Genomic DNA, 17,874 nt, shown 5'->3' on the forward strand with positions numbered 1-17,874 from the left:
TTATAAAAAGTATTAAGAAAATGTCACGAGAGAAATCTGACAGTGACAGCGTTTTTTCGCTTTTATTGGCACCTCAACGGACAGAAGAGAAAGACTGGCGGATTCCAAATCCGAGACTAAACCGTATTTTAATGCTTCCTTTGAGTTCCGTTGCTTTTGCTCCAATTTCCAACGACACTACAAACACTTTTTTTTTTCCCTGTGTGTTTATTTACTGATCCAACACCAGAAGAAGATAAAACGGTCGTCTTCGAAGTAGAAGAAGAAGAATCACAACTATGGGAAGATCTCCAGCTTCTTCTTGTCTCCGGATCATCGCTTGCGCCGGCGGAGACGATGCTGCCGAACCTACGACGAATGCCCTAGAGGTTCTTACATTTTCTCCTAATTTCGTTTCTCGTGCTCGCGATCTTCAATTGCTGTGTCTGCACTTAGTGGTTTACTTAAGAAGATGCTTGAAGTTTCTAATTTAAGATCTGAGTTGTTATACTCATAGTATTTTCTTAAATCCTTAAATTACCCAATTTCGTAGATTTTTTTTTGTTTGCTTCCGTCAGAATTTGGTCTGATTTTTTTTTTTGGCATTACTGAGTTTTAACTTTGTCTATTTTGGTTTTTATATTGTTTGGTCGTTAATTAGTAATATTATGGAATCACTGAGATCTTTACCCGTTTTTTGATCTGTTAGGTTTTAATGGTTTTTGTGTCTTTTAGCTTTCTATGGAAATGTGGATTAAGCAACTAAGATTGCTTAGATCAATTTTGTTTTTTGATATGTAGAACAAGAGCTCTGGTGACAAGCGTGGATGGAGTTTCAGGAAGAAATCTGGGAAACAGCGAGGGTTGATCAGTAGTGTAGTCTCTGAAACAACTCCTGCTTCTAGGACAAGAGAGACTCTTGAATCTGCTCTCCTCAAATCTCCATCTCCTGACAATAACATTGTTTCCGAAAAGCAGACATTCTCTGCTGATGAGAAGAAGAGCCAGTTGCCTGTTACCTATGTGGCTGAGCCTGTGGATGAGAAGAAAACACAATCCGCTGAGGACAGAACAACGGAGTTGTCAGAACAGATTGACCACAAAACCGAGCTGCCTGTTGTGGTGGAATCTAAAGGGACTGAAACTGAAGAGGATGGCTTGATTGGAACTGAATTGCAAGCTAAGTTGGAAGGACCAGTTGCTGCTGATGCATCCTTGATGGAGAAAGACATTGTTTCTGGTGCTGAGCTTGCTGGTAAAGTTGAACCGGAAGCATCTGAACCCGATGATGTGATCATAATCGGAAAAGGAAGTGATGAAGAAGTTAATGAGAAACTTGATGATTCTGTTATCATTATCATCCAAGCTGCCATACGCGGATTTTTGGTATGGTCTTGTTTCCTTGTTCCCCTGTCTCATTCTTGTATACTAATATGATTAAGGATGTGAAGAAGCATTCCTTAACTCGATGAACATTGTGAAGATGTAAAAAAAAAAAAAAATCCAAACCTGAGATTCGTTTTAAAAGCTATTCTTACTGGAGTGTTGTGAAACTCCAGGCGCGAAGAGAACTTTTGAGGCGCAAGAAAGTTGTTAAACTTCAAGCTGCAGTACGTGGCCACCTGGTTAGGAATCAGGCCATGGGATCACTGCGTTGTGTCCAAGCTATTGTCAAAATGCAGACGCTGGTCCGTGCTCGTCATTCCACGAAAGATGGTAGCCGTGTTTCAGCAATCTCGGTATGGTTTTGAGATGGCTGAATTATGTTTCAGTATCATTCTGTTTTCCCTGTAAGATCTGTGGACCAATACTGTTTATTGTTTCAGGATAAGGTGGAAACAAATGCAGCAGCACAGAAACTTCTCGAAAACAAGTTTGCGAAGCATGTATGTTTTTAAACTTGGTTCTAGTGCATTACACAGCTGGCTATTCGAGGTATTTCTTGTATAATCATTCTCGCATATTTTGACTATAGCTAATGGAGTCAACGCCGAAGACGAAGCCTATCAGCATTAAGTGTGATCCAACAAAACCTAGTTCTGCGTGGAACTGGTTGGAAAGGTGGATGTCTGTTTCAAAGCCTGAGAAGACGTCAAAAGCAGATTTGGCAACGGAAGAGCAACAGTTGGAAAAAACCGAGGATGTCAAAGTATCATCTCAAGTTGACTTGGTGAACTCGAACTCAACCTTAGAGACGGTAACTGAAACTGGTGTCTCAAGGTATGAAGCAAGTAAGGTAGTAGCTCAGCATGTGGAGCGATCTGAGACGGAGAAAATGAGCCAATATGATTCACCAGAAGCATCTGCGGAGGTTGATCATGACTTGATCCAGACTCATCTACTTGCTGCTCGGGATTCAGATTCTTTGCTCGAAGAGGCTGAATATGTGGATGAACAGCCTAAACATTCTTTGAAGCGTAAGGCAAGCAATCCATCTTTCATTGCTGCACAGTCGAAGTTTGAGGAGCTAACTTCATCTGCTGGTTCAAACAAAGCAATGACGCTTTCTTCTAAAGATGGTGTTTTAGGTGAAGAAGGCAAAACAGATATGGATTCATCAGAGGCTAACACTACAAACACTAAAAAGGATCAGTCTCTGGAAGATGTTGCTCCAGCTGAGCTCAGTGGATCTGAGTGTGGCACCGAACTGTCTGTAACTTCTTCTCTTGATTCACTTGACAAGAAGTCAGACGCTGAGGGTGCAGAGCCCAAGGTTGAAGCTAAGCTTTTAGAGAACATCACTCTCAAAACAGACCAAGCAGAGTTGATAGAAATTGATGTCAAAGATGAAACACCACTGGGTACTGTAGAGGACCCTAAGGAGAAAGTTGAGAATGCTAAGGATGAAGTTGAAATTTCAGCGACACAGCACGAATCGGTTATTAGTACACCAGATTCCAAAAAGAGGCAGGCAGGGGATGAATCAGGGCCACAAGCTTACTCGTTATCTGAGGAAGCATTAACTCCGATGACAATCACTGAATCTCAGGCAACTCCGGCAAGTCAAGCATCTTCTTCAGATAAAGCGAGAAAGGGAAAATCCGAAAAGAGTGGTTCAAGCCAAAAGCGGAAAGTTAGCAAGAAAATAACATCAAGCCCGAACCAGGAAACTGGTACCGGTGAGGCTAATACTCCAGAACGAGAAGAAGGTAAAGAACAGAAAAGCGGGAGGAGAAATTCTTTCGGGTATGATCAAGAAGCAAGAGAAAGCAGCGGAGGCAAGAACTCTCTACCTCGGTTCATGCAGCCAACACAGTCGGCGAAAGCTAAGCTTCAGGAACATAACTCACCAAGATCAAGCCCTGATCTTCAGGAAAGAGACGTTTCCAGCAAGAAGAGACATTCATTGCCTGTTGGTACCAATGGGAAACAAGGATCTTCTCCTAGAATCCAAAGGTCTGCGTCTCAAGCACAACCGGGAACAAAGGGTAAACAAATCTCCTCCAATGGTTTCTCTGTAATCACTCTTCGTATTTTGATAGTTTGAACATTACTGAGAAAATGTTTGATTGTGCCTTTGCGTCTTACAGATAGAAAATGGCAGAGATGAAGCTGACCGGAGTGAAATCGGAAAACAAAAATCTTAGGGAAGTTCGGTTAGTTTGCAATATTTGGTGATTGGCAGTCGCCGGACCTAACGTGTGATGGGTTTTGGGAGTTGGATTTATATAAACTTTTGTTGATTTGTCAAATTTGCATAGAGTTTTATTGAATTTGTAAAAGTTTTTTAAATTTGGAGAGAGTTTTGTGTATTGAAACAATTTATAAAAGAATCCTATTATTAACAAACTTTTAGAATACAGGGGATATATAAGTATTTTGAAAAGCATAAACAAGATAAATTGTTTAAAACTCATCAATAACACTAGCTTATAACATATCACATTATCATAAAAATCCACATGTTTTGAATAACAGTTGATTTTGATTTAAATCAATAACAATGGATTTATTAGAATGTTATAATCTATAAACAAATAAAAGTGCAATCTATTTTAATAATGATGTTAACATCCACAATTTTTTTTTGTTTTTTTATACCTCATGTTTTCTAAATTTTGAAAGAACAGAAAAATGTGTAGAATGGTTCTAAGTTCTTTAATTTGTTACTAGCTTTGTCAAAGTGGTGGAATGTAGATCACCATTCAATCATGATTTGCAAGAAATATGTTTATATGATCATAAATATTTGGTTTATCAGCTGCAAGTCTTACATGTCATTAAAAACATGTCTAAATTTCAATCAATATACCATTCAAAAGATAAGAGAAAGAATAATGGTTTGTGGGATTGTCGGATCACAACTATGAGTCAATGAAAACTGGCTGCTATTGACTTCGTTTAGCAAAACAGAAATCAAAATCTTGCACAGAACGTATCTTAAATATAGGGGCCGTTATGGAAAAATACTGAAACAAGTGGATTATATGGAGAAATGAAAAATTGCGAGAGGGTACGGTTGTGAAGACACGTGTATATAGGCGGAGGAAAGAAAAATCCTTGAGGGACAGATAAAATGACGATGGTGACCAGATGAACCCAGAGGATCTAGGGCTTCACATCGCTTCGATCTCTCTCTCTCTCGTCATCTCTTCGACGGATTTAACACGCACAAGTTTCCTCTCTCTGGATTTTGATAACTTCATCATCTTCTCCTCTTCAATTCTACACCTCCGATATTCAAAAGTTTTTCTGAGAAATTAGGGTAGAACGATGATTGATTCAATCTAAAAGAATAATTATTGGGATTTTAAAGGGTAATTGGACCTTCCCGAATCAATTTTCCTTTGAAAAAAAGAAAGAATATTAGATTGAAAAGAAGTGAGCTTCTGTAACTATGCGGGCATTGCACAAATCGAAAAGGGTATCGTGGCCACCAGATTTTAAACTTTGTCAGGTAAAGACATTGCAATTCTTTCGATCGAAGCTTCGATGGAATCTGGCTGATATTTGTTTAGTTTTCCTTCTGTAATTAGCTTGATTGCAAATGACACGGTCACTGGAACTGCAGGAGAAATGTATTAGTGATGCTGATTTTTGTTCTGTTCTGCTCTTGCTCTTGATGAAGTTTGATCCTGTGATGTCACTCGCCTGGTTTTTCTATTCCTTAATGTCCCGTTAGCTGTTTTAATTTGATAACTTGATTTATCTTTTGCTTAGTAATGTTTTGAGGAGCAAAGAGACTTTGATTGCTTGTGGTGTATGTTTGCGCTCTGTCATACTATCTTTGTTTGTTTTCAATTTCATCACAATGGATATGTATGGAATCATGGATACAATTCAGTTATCTTCAGCTTTTGGAGTTTACATATAAGTTTGCTCTTGTTTTTTTGTTAATGTTTTGTTTCTTGCATTTTAGTCTAAAATTGTTTGCCCATTTTTGCTTCTTTGGATAAGGGGCTAATCCTGAGATACATCCAGTTCTATCATGGGATGGTCAGCTTTAACCCACTTACTCATGAGATCAGTGTTGTCAAGTAGTCTGTGGTGAGGTATGCAAGAGAACGAACCAAGAGGAATGGTGATGTCCAAAGAGTTTTGGCTCTCTTCAACACGTATTCGGCTTTTACACACTTTCGAATGCTGTCATTTGCAACCTTTTTGCTAAGATAGCTTGGAGATGATTCATCATCCCGCTAAGTTGCATATTGGTAGGGAGGTGGAGGATGAGGAATCTTCAGGGAGGAATGTCACAATTTTCCATGTATACATTAGTTAGGCTGTCCTAGATTATGAGGCCCCTTATCTTATACATTACCACATTGATTTTTTTTCAAACAACCAAGAATCTTGTAATTTGTTAATGGTGACAAGCCCTTGTTGACTTTCTCTGGATTATATGTTTGAGATAACTGGTCCAATGGTAATATTCATGTTGATATATTATATATATATATATATATATATTTTTTTTTGTGAGTGTAGTGATTCCTGTTTGAGGTCTACATGAGATTATAGCTAGCATGATATGATCAAGATTCTCTATGGTTCTTGCGTACGTGTCAATTAACAATCTCTTTTTCATGTTGAGCAGGTACGGCTGTTCATATCAGAAGATTCACCTTCGCAAGTTGGATCAGAATCTCAAGATCACCTACAAGCAAAGTCATCATGCGCTTCACATCCAAGTGATGATAATCTGCCACCTGGTTTCGGTGGAAGTCTTTCTCCAAATGAGTCACAGATTAAGTTATCAGACATCCCAGTAATAAAGTGGAAATGCTCTGTCCGGGTGAGCTTCCTGATCGCACTCTTTAAGCCTTAGTTTTTTAGCTATAATAATTATATCTCTGAAAGTACTAGTTGCAGTTCCCCCTGATTGCCAAGATATATACCCTTATAGTTTACATCTTTATTTCCTCTATTCCTCGGAAATTTTAAGTAAATTTCTAACAAAATCTCAGCTAAGCTGATTAGCTTAAGAATCATGTGTAAATATGGTGATAAGGTGCTCTTAGTTGGGTTACCCTTGGAGGTTGAGGATGTCCTATGTTCAGCTCGTAGGATACTGACAATAGAATGCTGTATATGGTGGTGAGGTATGTTCAACTGGAATAACATGTGTTCTTGCAGATTCTGTTTGATGAGGAATTGAGAGTGGCTGCAGGGGACGAAAGCAAAGAAGTAGAGGCGCAAAATCAGAGGGAATTGAGAGTGCTTGAAGCATTTTATCCGGGGGCATCAGCTATTCCCACAAAGTCCGGATCTATTCCTTACGTATTCTTCCAACACATACATTTGCATAATCCTTTAACCTTTTTTTTTTTTAACTCGAGTCTTTTCTTAAACTCAAATCTGCAGCCCTGCGGTTCCAGCTGATGTTGAGAACTCGGATCGTGATGACCAGCAAACCATTGTCATACCCATTCTACCTGTAGAAGATGATGACACAACGACGGATTCAGCATCTGATTTCTCAACCCAATCTGGCGTGGATGTGGGAACAGCGCCATCAATAACAGATGAGAATCAATCATCCGCTTCAACCTTCCCTGCAGGGTCAGAAATAATGGCTGCATTATCTGCAATCTCAAACAGCAAAGAACAAGGCTGCAGCATGATCGACCAAGATTTGCTCATCAAAATCTTAAGCAACCCTAAGTTGGTCGAGAATCTTGTTGCAAATTGTGGCGGTGCAGGTTCAGTGTCCTCCAACGCAAGTAGCCTCTACCCATCTTCAACGCCTGAAGCCAATGGAGTAGTAACCACAACACCTGCGTGTTCAAACGGACAATATTACCCTCAGCCAACGGTAACTCATATTCCTCCCATGGTGTATCACCCTCCAGCTCCTTCAGATCAACCCAACTATGGAGCACCACCAGCAAGAGATGCTAGTTATTACAAGAGCCTGATTCAGCAACATGGCGGGGAAAGACAAGAGACTCCGCAAGCTCAACAACATCTTGGTTATCGTTATAATCTCCAACCTGGAGGAGGACCAAACCCTGAGATGGTAAATAGCAATAATAATAACCAGAGGCCCAGGGATTCAAAACCCAAGATTATGAAGCCTTGCTTGTACTTCAACACCACCAGGGGTTGTCGCCATGGAGCAAACTGTTCATACCAGCACGATGCTACAGCTTACCAGCCAAGGAATATCAACAATTCTGAGATGCCAAGTGCAAAAAGAATGAGATTTGACAGGGACTGAAGCATAATTAGCGTATCCCACCAGAGTTGTGCTCACGTTAAAATTCTAAGAAATATGGGCCTAGGGTCTCAAATTTTTGAGAAAAACTTGAGAACCTTTTCTTTGCAATATTTACACATACATATTTGTCTTTAGTTTTTTAATTTGTTTTTAGTAGGTTCAATATTATTTGGTTAGCAGTTCTACAAATGAAAATAAGAATAAAGAGAAAAATAAAGAAAATAATTTAAAAGAAAAAGTAAATAAAACAAAATATAAGCTTCTGTGAAAAGAAACTTTGACCCTTGATCTAGTGATTTCTTGTCAGATTTTGATCTTAAGACAACAAAGATTATAATGATTGTTTGTGGATAACTTCAGTCTGTCTCAATTCATTAACCACTCTACTACATTAAATTAGAACAGTAGGTTCGGGTTTCAAATCGGAACAACACATCAAATGAACTCCTCTACCAGTTCGAGAAAAGAACAGTTCTTCCTCTCTCTTTTCTTTCTTACAAATCTGCAGGAGATAATTGTTTATAATGATACATTTATGAAACAGAAGTCTTGAGATCGTTTATTCCTGCGCTGTTCAAAAGCTTCATTCCTTCTTCACTCATCTGCTGGACCTCTGTCGGCGACAGTATCCTAATGCACCTTACACATCCCACAAACTCTCTGCACCAGTTTATGTAACTATGTAAGGAAAAACATTGTAATACAGAAAGTTAATGGATTCATAAGACAAATGAAAAAAAATACTTACTCCCATGGATCATCTCCTACAAGCAGAACATCACTCTCATAATCAACATAGACTAGCTTCCATCCCGAGCTTTGTGGTTGAGTGAGCAGTCCTTCCAATCCAAACATGCACTCAATTGCAGACTTAAGCTCCTCGTAGTCTCTGAAGCTTGTGACATCGATTGACCTCCCCACTGATCCGGTTTTCTGAACCTGCCAAACCAAAACATCCGACAAAAACCAAAGTTCATGTTAGATCGTATGATGAAAATGTATTATCCGTGGAAGGTACGTGAGACTTTGATTTACCTTGGTGTAGGTTCGGACACGGGGTGTTGCAAGTTTCTGCCATGAGCCTTTGCTATTCTGCAGCAGACTAGTATCATCAAAATCAACATTGCTTGAAGATGTACCGGTTCCTCCAGAGTTATCTGGAAAATCTTGGCGAGAGAAGGCCTGTGAGTCTGCAAAGCTAGCGGATGTGATCTGCGACTGGACATCTTGAGCAAAGCTACTGTTGTTGTTCCCGACCAAGCAATCAGAAGGTTGGTTCTGGAAATCAGTTTCTTTGATGGCACAGAAGTCATCAAGAACTGTGTTTGAGAGTGGAGGATCAAGGATGTTGCTGTGTGTGCTATTACTCATACACATATTCTGACAAGCGTAGAGGTCCTGCTGCATCAAGGGACTAAACTGGTCGAACTTGAGACCGTTTAACTGAGTGTCCCACAAATCGTGAAACAGCGATGAGTTTGTTGAATCCGGTAAAACGACAGCTGAAGAATCCTGGGAAGATAGCATTGGTGGTTGCTTGTATGATCCGGAAAGTGATTGGAAGGTAGAGACCTGTGATGTCAGCTCATCGGTTTCCAGGAAAGAGAATCCGTTTATTGGATTTGGATCAGACAGTGGTGGGTACATCTGTTGAGTTATGTCAGGACATGAATCAGCTTGTGGAGGAGACAAAGCACTCGGTTTCTGGATTAGCTGATTAACCTTTTCCTCATTAGACACTGTGACTGTTTTCACCTGGCTAGCCTGTTCCATTGACTGCTGCTCACTTCCATGATTGACTCTCCCGGAGCTGCAACCAGAAAGTGTCGATTTTTCAGGTTCAGCAGGAGCATTCATACTCTGTGACAGATTCTGTTCTTGGCCACTTATATTAGAAGCAGACGGGTTCACAGTTAGCTTGCTTTCTGGCTGCACCATCTCAGATTTCTGGTTCCTTACCATCGGCTGCTGCATCTTCATATCTCCTAGTAAACCTCCATGACCCATCAAAACGTTCTGCTGCATCTCAGACATGAAAGATGTTGCGTTTTGGTTGTTGTGAGGTCTCATCATCATTTTCATAAGCTGCTCCGAGGCCATATTTGGAAATGATGCGTAAGGCAGAATCCCGTTAGCAGAGTCAGAAACTCGGATAAGAGGCCGCTTGATCAAGCTACCCCATTCTGTTTCACCAGCTGCAAATCACATAGCAATTAGTTTGAAGCTGCAAATTACATGAAAATATCACAAATAAGGCAACACTTTTTTTACTTACCAAAGTAAGATGGATGGAGCTGACGTTTGAGTCCTGAGGTCAGCGAAGGAAAAATGAAGAGACTTTCAGGTGTTTCAATATCCCATGGACTGACCCTAGTCGGCTTATCGTTACATCCAGGCTCATCCCATTCAACCTGAAGGTTACGCCACTTAGAACCAGGCCACCTCAACGGGTCCAGATCACTGATTCCAACAATTGTTCCCATGTATCTACATACACAATTACGAGTTGAAAAAAGTTACAACAAATTTTGATCCTTGAGAAAAGAAAGATTGAAGGTTACGGAATGGATCACTTGCCTACGCTTCCCGGAATCCTCAGTTTCAAACATCATTCCAAACCTCATACCAACTGAGAGCTGAGAGCCACATATTGCCTTGCGGTATTTAGCAAGAGGGATCACAAATTCTGCTGGACATGCTCTGAGAACAAACACAGTGAGTTGTCTGAGAGGAACTAAGAAGATATATCTATATGTTGAGATAAGAGAAGCTTTTTTTAGCTTACCTTGGATTATAGAATATCAAGAAAGGAGTGCGGTTTGCAGTTGCGTGAGCCGCAGCAGCAAGAACACCGATGTGCATACTATCCGCTGAGAGAACTGATGAAGGAAGAGCTGTTTGTTGCCTATTAGCACGCCTCACACCAACCATCAGTTGCGACTTCTCATCCCTTTTTCACACGTTTTTAATTCAAATGGTTGGATAAGAAATCAGAAGTTATGAAAAACCAAAATGACTCAGTAGCCAGTTGCAGATTCATAAAAATAAAGATTTTTACCTGATGAACAAAACAGAATCCCCAGCTCTTAATCTTTTCGACCCAACAAACAAACTCCATCCTGTTGTTAGGAGATGTCTCTTTGGTTGCCCTGAGAATGCAAGCAAGAACTGAGCTCAATTATCAACTGAATATCTACAGAGACAGAGAGACAGAGAGAGGTATCTAGATTTATTTGTTTTACCGCGATATATATGGCGAAATGTCCAAGTATTCTCATGCAAATCTCGAACTACAAGCTCTTGTGTTGGAGGCTGCGCTGTGTAATCCTGTAATGTTTTAATACATAACATTAGTGGGAATTGAAGCAAAAGGACCAAATGTCTTTCCTGAGGAAAAGAGAGACAAACCAAAGGTGGAAATAGCTTCTCTGCAGCTCTACGTGGCACGGAGAAACCTCCATGTGTACTCGTATCACTTGCAGTAAGTGTCTTGCAGAAAAACTCAGTCGGGTGCTTGCTTCCTCTCAATAGCCCAAAGTCTGGTACAGGAAACACATCTCTCTCCTAATGCACAAACCAGTTAAGACTCATTAGACTTTTCAAAGTGGGTTATTAAAGGAGAAAACAAAGGAAGTTACAAGAATAGAAACTTACGGAGTGAACAGGCTGAAGACTCATCTGAGCATAGATTTCGTCACTGTCTTTGTCTGCCTATCCAAATGAAAACAAATGCTTTGTTAAGAGAAACTAAAACTGGTTTCAATAAGTTTGCGTATAAAGCAGATTGAAAAGGCATACATGTAGAGTAACATTATGGACTTGGCACATCAACTGAGATGGAAGGTTTGGGTAATTAGGAACTTGGGTTGTTGCTGATCTTCTGGTTGAAACAGCAACCTGACTCCAAAAGTGAACAGACAGTCAAACCTTTGAAAATGAGGTTGCAAGATCTAGAGAGCTACAAATTTTTTTGTTGCCCCTTAAGACACACAAAAGTTACCTGTTCGCTATGACCTTGTGAGAAGTAATACACTAAGCTCCCAACTTGAGGGAGACAAACCAAAGGGCCTGCACAAGCATGCCATAGCTCCGAGTTTATTACCGGCTTTCTCGTTCCTGAAAATGTACGAAATCAAAAAAAAAAATTACGTTTTAGGGAAAGCTAACAAGATTTCAATGTCAAATTGTAAAACTTTTTTCTCAGTTGATGTGGGTTTTTATTTTTACAGAGAGAGTGTTGCGAGCGAATTTCTGAGAAAGAAAATTCCAGTCAATATCTGTAGGAAGAAAGCAGAAGAAAACCTGACTGATCCTTCAACAGCTTCATCTCTTCAAGAAGAGTAGATTGAGAAGTTGTTGTTGTTCCTCCACTAACCAAACCATTTGTTTTCATCTTGTCTTCAACACAAGCCATTGAAGCCATCATAAAGAGATTTTGTAAGCTCGGTCAGTGTCTACGACACTCAGCACTAGGCTTTAAGCGAGACTTCGAAGGTATTTTTCTTTTACGAAATCTTCATAATTTACTTTATTTATTTTACCCAAGAAGAGACAAAGAGCCCTATTGAGCAAACAGGCTACAAGATAAATCGAGAAACCAGAAGAATTAAGGACAAACCCATTTCATGGAATCTGGTTTTTTTGGTTAAAGAAAACTCCAAATTCGAAGGACAAAACCCTTACACATGACAAAAACAGAACGAAGGAGAGTGGGAGAGATTAAAGAACATACAAAAAGGGACTACACACAGACAAGCATGTCTCTCTTGTGGGGCTTCTGTCTCTTTCTCTCTCTCTCTCTCTCTTCTTTCCTCAGACCAAATTCGACCCTTCAATGAAGAAGAGAAACCAAAGGTGCCATCATGAAACAACAGTTTCTTTCTATTGTTTCCGAATGCAAACAAGAACAAGATGGAATTGAGAGAGAGACAAAAGCTTTAAACAAGAAAAGAAAAAAATTCCTTTTTTATTTCTCTGAAAAAGCCCACATTTTTCTTCTCTCTATCTCTCTCTCTAGATGTATATAAGCGTATAAGTATGAGTTTGTATGTATAGGTTTTTTTTGCTTGGAAATGGGAAAGAGTGTGCATGCTCTTATCCTGCGCTTAAACTTTCTGTATATGGCGATGTCGTTGCAGCTTTAGACTCTCAAAACGAATAATATTATATTTTATTGTTTTCACATTAATTAAGATTATTTGTGCATTGAAATTGAAATATAGTATATATGAATTACTTAATGTTTCTACAGTTTACGTCAAAATTTAATAAAGTAGAGTAGTAAGCACACGTAATCTCTGATACGCACAGAAACGTAGTTGATTGTACAAGTACTTTCAATGCTGATGTTATAAGGCAGATAGTAAAAAGCTTAATAATATAAGTATCATAAATAACAATATATAATACAGTTGTAATAAAAATGCATAGATATTTACAAAATGGAATAGTATTTTCTTCCAAAAGTGCCTTGCTTTTTCAACAACTTTCGTTGATTTTGTAACCTGAAAATAAATATATGTTTATGATTATGCAAAAACAATTAAGCTAAACTTTTAAATTGATTAGCTTTATGACAAAGGTTGTATCTTTTTTCGTTACAATAATATAAACTTTTCCAAAATGTTTTTCTTTTTCTGCTGATATTTGGTAAAGGGGACGTGAGTGGTGCGTGACTTTGGAAGATTAAGAGAAGATGCATATGATAGAAGAGAATGTCAAACTGGCGTATATTAGCATTAAGCCTAAGAGGTAAGACTTAAGAGAGGAAGTGTATCTTGCTACCTTTTGGGCCGGTGCTCTTTTTCATTTCGAAGTTACTTGCAAACAAAAAAATGTCTTCCTTTTTGTTAGAAGAACTTAATATTTGGCATAGCTGTAAGTAATAATGTTATAGCAAAGACGAACATCTTGATCAACCTCCAAGACTCTAAATAGATCGAAAGGACTCTAGTGTATAATTCTCGCATTATCATTGAAATGGACCTTTTCAAACAAAAAATAATTTAATTCTAGCTACAAAAATTAATATTGAAAATATCTTGGTTGTGTACATGTGTCCGCATACTTTGTATGTCTCATTAACATCTAATATTCCCAAAACACATGTTGAATTGTGTGTATAGTGTGTACAATAATCTTTAGACTTTTAAGTCACTTAGATATCTTTTGTTTGACTTTTCTTTTAATTTTTTTTGACGACGAAATAATTGACATTAGTCATTGTATTATATTGTGAGATATGAAAACGATATCACTTCCCATATCACTAATTCTATCAGAGCATAGTTCCTTTTGGACTCTAAATACAGGCGAGAATATTAAAGAAAGCGATAAACTTATTGACACATTATAAGCGAATATTATCCATCCTAACATATAACATAGGTGCTTACTGCTTATCATAAGTCCCCTTCGCCACAAAACATCATAAAATGAATGATGATCTTATCCAACGGCGCTGCGCTACAAAGCTTGAGTTAAATTTCCATAACATATGGAATTATAAACCGTGTAATGCTTTTTACTGGTTTTCGATAAGATATTTCCGCTATTTGCAACGTGCCATAGGTTTTGTAAGCTCTCTAGTTACCTAACATTCCTCAAAATAATTAGGGATCAAATAATTATTCAAGCATTTTTTGAAGGTTTTGTCCCTTTTCCCACAACTTTCATTTTCCAAAATCCATCTAAGAGCGTGCATTTCTGTTCTTCTGCGATCTATGATCTTTGAAGACTCATCCGAAAGTGATCGTCTCCATCCCCGAGATATGGATCATAATGCCATTGAGGTCTTTAGCATACACTCTCGACCATCTGAAGATCGTGTAACGACTAGCAAATCCCACAAGCTACTAAAATATTTTAGTAAAAGCTATGTTTACATTTGTCTTATATATAATGAAAACATGTTTGGAAAAATATTAACAAAAGAAAACATGTAAAAAATATTAAAAATTCAGAAATAAGAAAGAACAAAAAAAAAAGAAGGAAAAGTGAAGAGCATGATTTGGTGCTTTTGCGTCTGAAAAATTTGACCGCTCGGCACGCGTGAAGTGGACGGCAAATCAATTGGTTGAGTAAGAGGGAAAGAGCGGGCGTACGTTAGCGCAATGTAGTAGACACGTGTCTTTTATGTTTAAAATGATTTTTGGACCGACACGGCGCCGTTTCTACGCTTCACAGTTCACATCCTTACCCGAGTCCCATGAAAACAGTTTCACACATTTACTATTTTTTCTTTTTTATGCAAAATTTACTTACTATCTATTTTCATAAATTTACTTTCTATCATCATTACTCATTAGAATCACTTTATCCTATCATTAAATATTATGCGTCCATATTGGTGTAATACGTAGTGGTTTCAAATCTTATAAATGTGGTACTGGAACAACTAATATAAGATCTTTTACCCAAAAAAAAAACTAATGCAAAATGGGGTATAACGATTTGGAATAATTGGGAAGAAACCAATTGAGGTGGAATTGATTATGGAGCAAAAAAAAAGAATTATAATGAAATTTTGTCGACTACTTTGAATAACTAAGAATAGTAGTATACATCTGTGTTGAAGACAAAATTAATTTAACCCGTCTGAAAACATCAAGGATACACTTGGTTTCGTACATCTCTCAAAGTTTGTTGTTGAAAAGTGAGTTCACTCCGTATATGTTCATAAACATGGGCAAATAATAATTGATATGCCAAATATAGTGTTCTTACTTGTAATTAGACGTAAGATTCTTATTCAGATTATCGTCAAGTAGCGTTTGGGTTCTTTGCAGACGAAACTACTTAAAAGATAGTATTATTATATGTTTTCGAATGGTGAACGAGTTATTTCAATTCTCAAATCAGATGAATATAATTTTGAGCATACGGGGGATACGCACGAATATGCAAGGTTGCAATAATAATACAAAAATGTGGTAATGCTTGCAGAAATAAGGCCACGTCACATTCCAAATTTATGAAAATTCTATTTGATTCTTTCGCCAAGTAACCCACTCCAACTATAATATCATGCCATCTTCGTGATAATCATACTCCTAACCGTTCGAATTCTATTCTCTATTCTCTACTTTCTCATTTCATTTTCTCATTTTTTTATGTGTTTGCGAGTCTTGCTATTAATATCGACGAGGATAAAAATAAAAAGATCGGATTTCGATAAATTTTGAGTAAAGGTCCCAAAATAACTGTTTTGGGTTTATTAGGATTTGTGTCCTTTAAATTAATAGCTTTGAGTTTGGACTCTCTAATTAAGTGTTACCACTAAAAGCACCATTAATAAGCTCGGTTATAAACATAATAAAATGTTTTTTTACTACCAAATTAGATAAAAAAGGTTAAATTGTCTTTTTGCCTTTCATATAACATCACAAACGGAGTTTGCATATAGTAGCCAATCCCAAGAGGACACGTGAAGGTCATCGAGAACGCTTCATAACGGCATGTGCCTTCGCGCACGCATCTATGTGGATCGATGATTTTAATCGAACGGTTCCTATTCAACGACGTAAGAATCGAGTCGCACGCGCTTTTGCACGCCGTTCAACTGCTTCGTAATTCACACACGTCCTTTCTTAAGTTCCCTAGGATCTCGCTTGACCGTCGATTCTGCAAACGTGTCACTCATGCCAACGATTACTTATAATTTCAATACGACGTCGTTGAGGACGCGACCACGAGTCGCCACAAATCCACCTAATGGTCAGATTTCTTTATTGGTCCGATTTTCATAAATCTTTTGACGTAATTTTTTCATTAATCTTATATCCGCTGTAAATGTATATTCAATAAACGCTAGTGAAACAGAAATTAACAGTGTGATCGTCGGGAAAAAAGAAAAGAAAAATATTTTAACAGTAGGAATGTAGGATCATACAACTGCAGAGAGAAAACTGTAGGCTGTAGAATAAAAAATTTACAAGGGATAGGAGTAATTATGCCGCATGTTTTCTGGCACTTGAGATGTAAACTTAAAGCTGCAATTTTTTTATAGTATAGAAATAGTAATTCTGCATTGCTTTTATAACAGTGAAAATAAATGTTCATATTTTTATAACATTATTATTTTATGTTTTAGCATCACTACTATTGAAACCATTAAATCACTACAAATCATATTATACCCAATCCTTACTTGTATTTTTTTTACTAATAATCATATACTTCTTTCCGTTTCACAAAGAGTGTCGTTTTGACATTCTTTACATAAATTAAGAAATAAAATAAAATGTCTTCTATACCTTTATTAATTTGTAGCAAAAGTATTTATAACTAATTTTCTGAATATATTTTTGAAATTAAAAATAGTATTTTTTATATTGAAATTCTAAAATAACATTTTTTAAAAAACATAAAAAAGTGTCATACCGACACTTTTTGTGAAACGGATGGAGTATATCTAATTTAAATTGTACGGGGTATTTATTTATAACCATTCAAAACTAAGTTGATCAGTTTAGAGAAAAAGGTAGTATTATATTCATAAACAAAAAGATCGATCTTACTTTCAATCCGATCCATATATCACAAAAAAAGCTCAGTATATTTTTAATTCTATTGTATTTTTCATTTTGAAAATTGTCATATTGTAGAATTTACACTTGCGAGTATATGTATAAATAAATAATACCTAAAATATTTATCGTAGAAAAAGAAGGAATAAAATTGGAATATAGATGGACCCCATAATCATAAAAGTAAAGCCAAAATAATGGGAGTGACGGGACGTCTCTTGTGAGCTCTTGGTACGTAGAGAGTAGAGCATACAGTCATGGACCAGTGGGTCTTACTACAGAATCTATTAACATTTTAGATTCAGGTTTAGTCAATCTATGGATATTGACCCACCCCAATCCTTTTTAATACTATTACAATCTTCTCTTTTAATTCTTTTTACTACTTTCTATCCAAAGTATAACAAAACATAGAGGGGCATATTGAAAAAGAAAAACCGCGGATGTTCAAAATAAAAGAAATTTGTGAAATAGAACGATAGCATTAGTAAGCTCTACAAGTTTATTCCATTTTAATTTGTTATTCAGATTACAAAATGAAAGGAAAAAATAATATAAATCACGATAGAATGCATCAAAATCAATGGTAACCATAGGTTTATTAAGTTAATAACGATCACAAACCGAAACTTGTAGCATGTGTATATACATATAGTATATAGTTCTATATGATTAAAAGTTCTGAAAAAGCGTTGAAGATTTTGAAAAGGA

At 37.3% G+C, this 17,874-nt stretch overlaps 3 protein-coding genes across 6 annotated transcripts; 2 read left to right on the forward strand and 1 right to left on the reverse strand.

The window, feature by feature from the left end:
* The first annotated feature begins 106 nt into the window (after positions 1-106).
* LOC18992941 (protein IQ-DOMAIN 32) lies at positions 107-3,777 on the forward strand. The gene is made up of 6 exons (XM_006416393.2): positions 107-368; positions 781-1,365; positions 1,539-1,718; positions 1,806-1,865; positions 1,955-3,407; positions 3,510-3,777. Exons 1-6 carry the CDS (start codon positions 279-281, stop codon positions 3,527-3,529), a joined length of 2,388 nt encoding a protein of 795 aa, XP_006416456.1. The 5' UTR covers positions 107-278; the 3' UTR covers positions 3,530-3,777.
* A 714-nt stretch (positions 3,778-4,491) lies between these two features.
* Positions 4,492-7,821, forward strand: LOC18992942 (zinc finger CCCH domain-containing protein 6). 4 transcript variants are annotated; one of them, XM_024153024.1, is made up of 5 exons: positions 4,492-4,876; positions 5,377-5,842; positions 6,014-6,211; positions 6,553-6,677; positions 6,781-7,821. In XM_024153024.1, exons 2-5 carry the CDS (start codon positions 5,819-5,821, stop codon positions 7,634-7,636), a joined length of 1,203 nt encoding a protein of 400 aa, XP_024008792.1. In that variant the 5' UTR covers positions 4,492-4,876; positions 5,377-5,818; the 3' UTR covers positions 7,637-7,821. The 4 variants fall into 4 exon arrangements, with proteins under 4 accessions (XP_024008792.1, XP_024008790.1, XP_006416457.1 ...); XM_024153022.1 differs by having other exon boundaries at positions 5,377-5,683; XM_024153023.1 differs by having other exon boundaries at positions 4,819-4,876; positions 5,401-5,683.
* Positions 7,822-8,103: 282 nt separating this feature from the next.
* LOC18992943 (auxin response factor 5) lies at positions 8,104-12,682 on the reverse strand. The gene is made up of 13 exons (XM_006416395.2): positions 11,939-12,682; positions 11,637-11,752; positions 11,435-11,533; positions 11,291-11,347; positions 11,045-11,200; positions 10,879-10,963; positions 10,695-10,785; positions 10,422-10,586; positions 10,214-10,336; positions 9,912-10,123; positions 8,672-9,831; positions 8,385-8,575; positions 8,104-8,296 (listed from the first exon to the last, which is right to left on the reverse strand). Exons 1-13 carry the CDS (start codon positions 12,060-12,062, stop codon positions 8,170-8,172), a joined length of 2,706 nt encoding a protein of 901 aa, XP_006416458.1. The 5' UTR covers positions 12,063-12,682; the 3' UTR covers positions 8,104-8,169.
* Between the last annotated feature and the right edge of the window lie 5,192 nt (positions 12,683-17,874).

Source organism: Eutrema salsugineum, unplaced genomic scaffold (assembly GCF_000478725.1).
Source record: "Eutrema salsugineum unplaced genomic scaffold, Eutsalg1_0 scaffold_5, whole genome shotgun sequence".
In the NCBI taxonomy this organism is placed as follows: domain Eukaryota; kingdom Viridiplantae; phylum Streptophyta; class Magnoliopsida; order Brassicales; family Brassicaceae; genus Eutrema; species Eutrema salsugineum.

Bases quoted from the DNA above. Each gene is read 5' to 3' on its own strand.
- LOC18992942 (XM_024153022.1), top strand. From the start codon at position 5,600: ATGATTCATCATCCCGCTAAGTTGCATATTGGTAGGGAGGTGGAGGAT. The intron at 6,212-6,552 runs GTGAGCTTCCTG...GTGTTCTTGCAG, and splicing joins AGTGGAAATGCTCTGTCCGG to ATTCTGTTTGATGAGGAATT. The intron at 6,678-6,780 runs GTCCGGATCTAT...TCAAATCTGCAG, and splicing joins GCATCAGCTATTCCCACAAA to CCCTGCGGTTCCAGCTGATG.
- LOC18992943 (XM_006416395.2), bottom strand. From the start codon at position 12,062: ATGATGGCTTCAATGGCTTGTGTTGAAGACAAGATGAAAACAAATGGT. The intron at 11,201-11,290 runs GTAAGTTTCTAT...TTTGTGCATTAG, and splicing joins GTCTTCAGCCTGTTCACTCC to GAGAGAGATGTGTTTCCTGT. The intron at 9,832-9,911 runs GTAAGTAAAAAA...TGTGATTTGCAG, and splicing joins GCTCCATCCATCTTACTTTG to CTGGTGAAACAGAATGGGGT.
- LOC18992941 (XM_006416393.2), top strand. From the start codon at position 279: ATGGGAAGATCTCCAGCTTCTTCTTGTCTCCGGATCATCGCTTGCGCC. The intron at 369-780 runs GTTCTTACATTT...TTTGATATGTAG, and splicing joins CTACGACGAATGCCCTAGAG to AACAAGAGCTCTGGTGACAA. The intron at 1,366-1,538 runs GTATGGTCTTGT...GTGAAACTCCAG, and splicing joins CTGCCATACGCGGATTTTTG to GCGCGAAGAGAACTTTTGAG.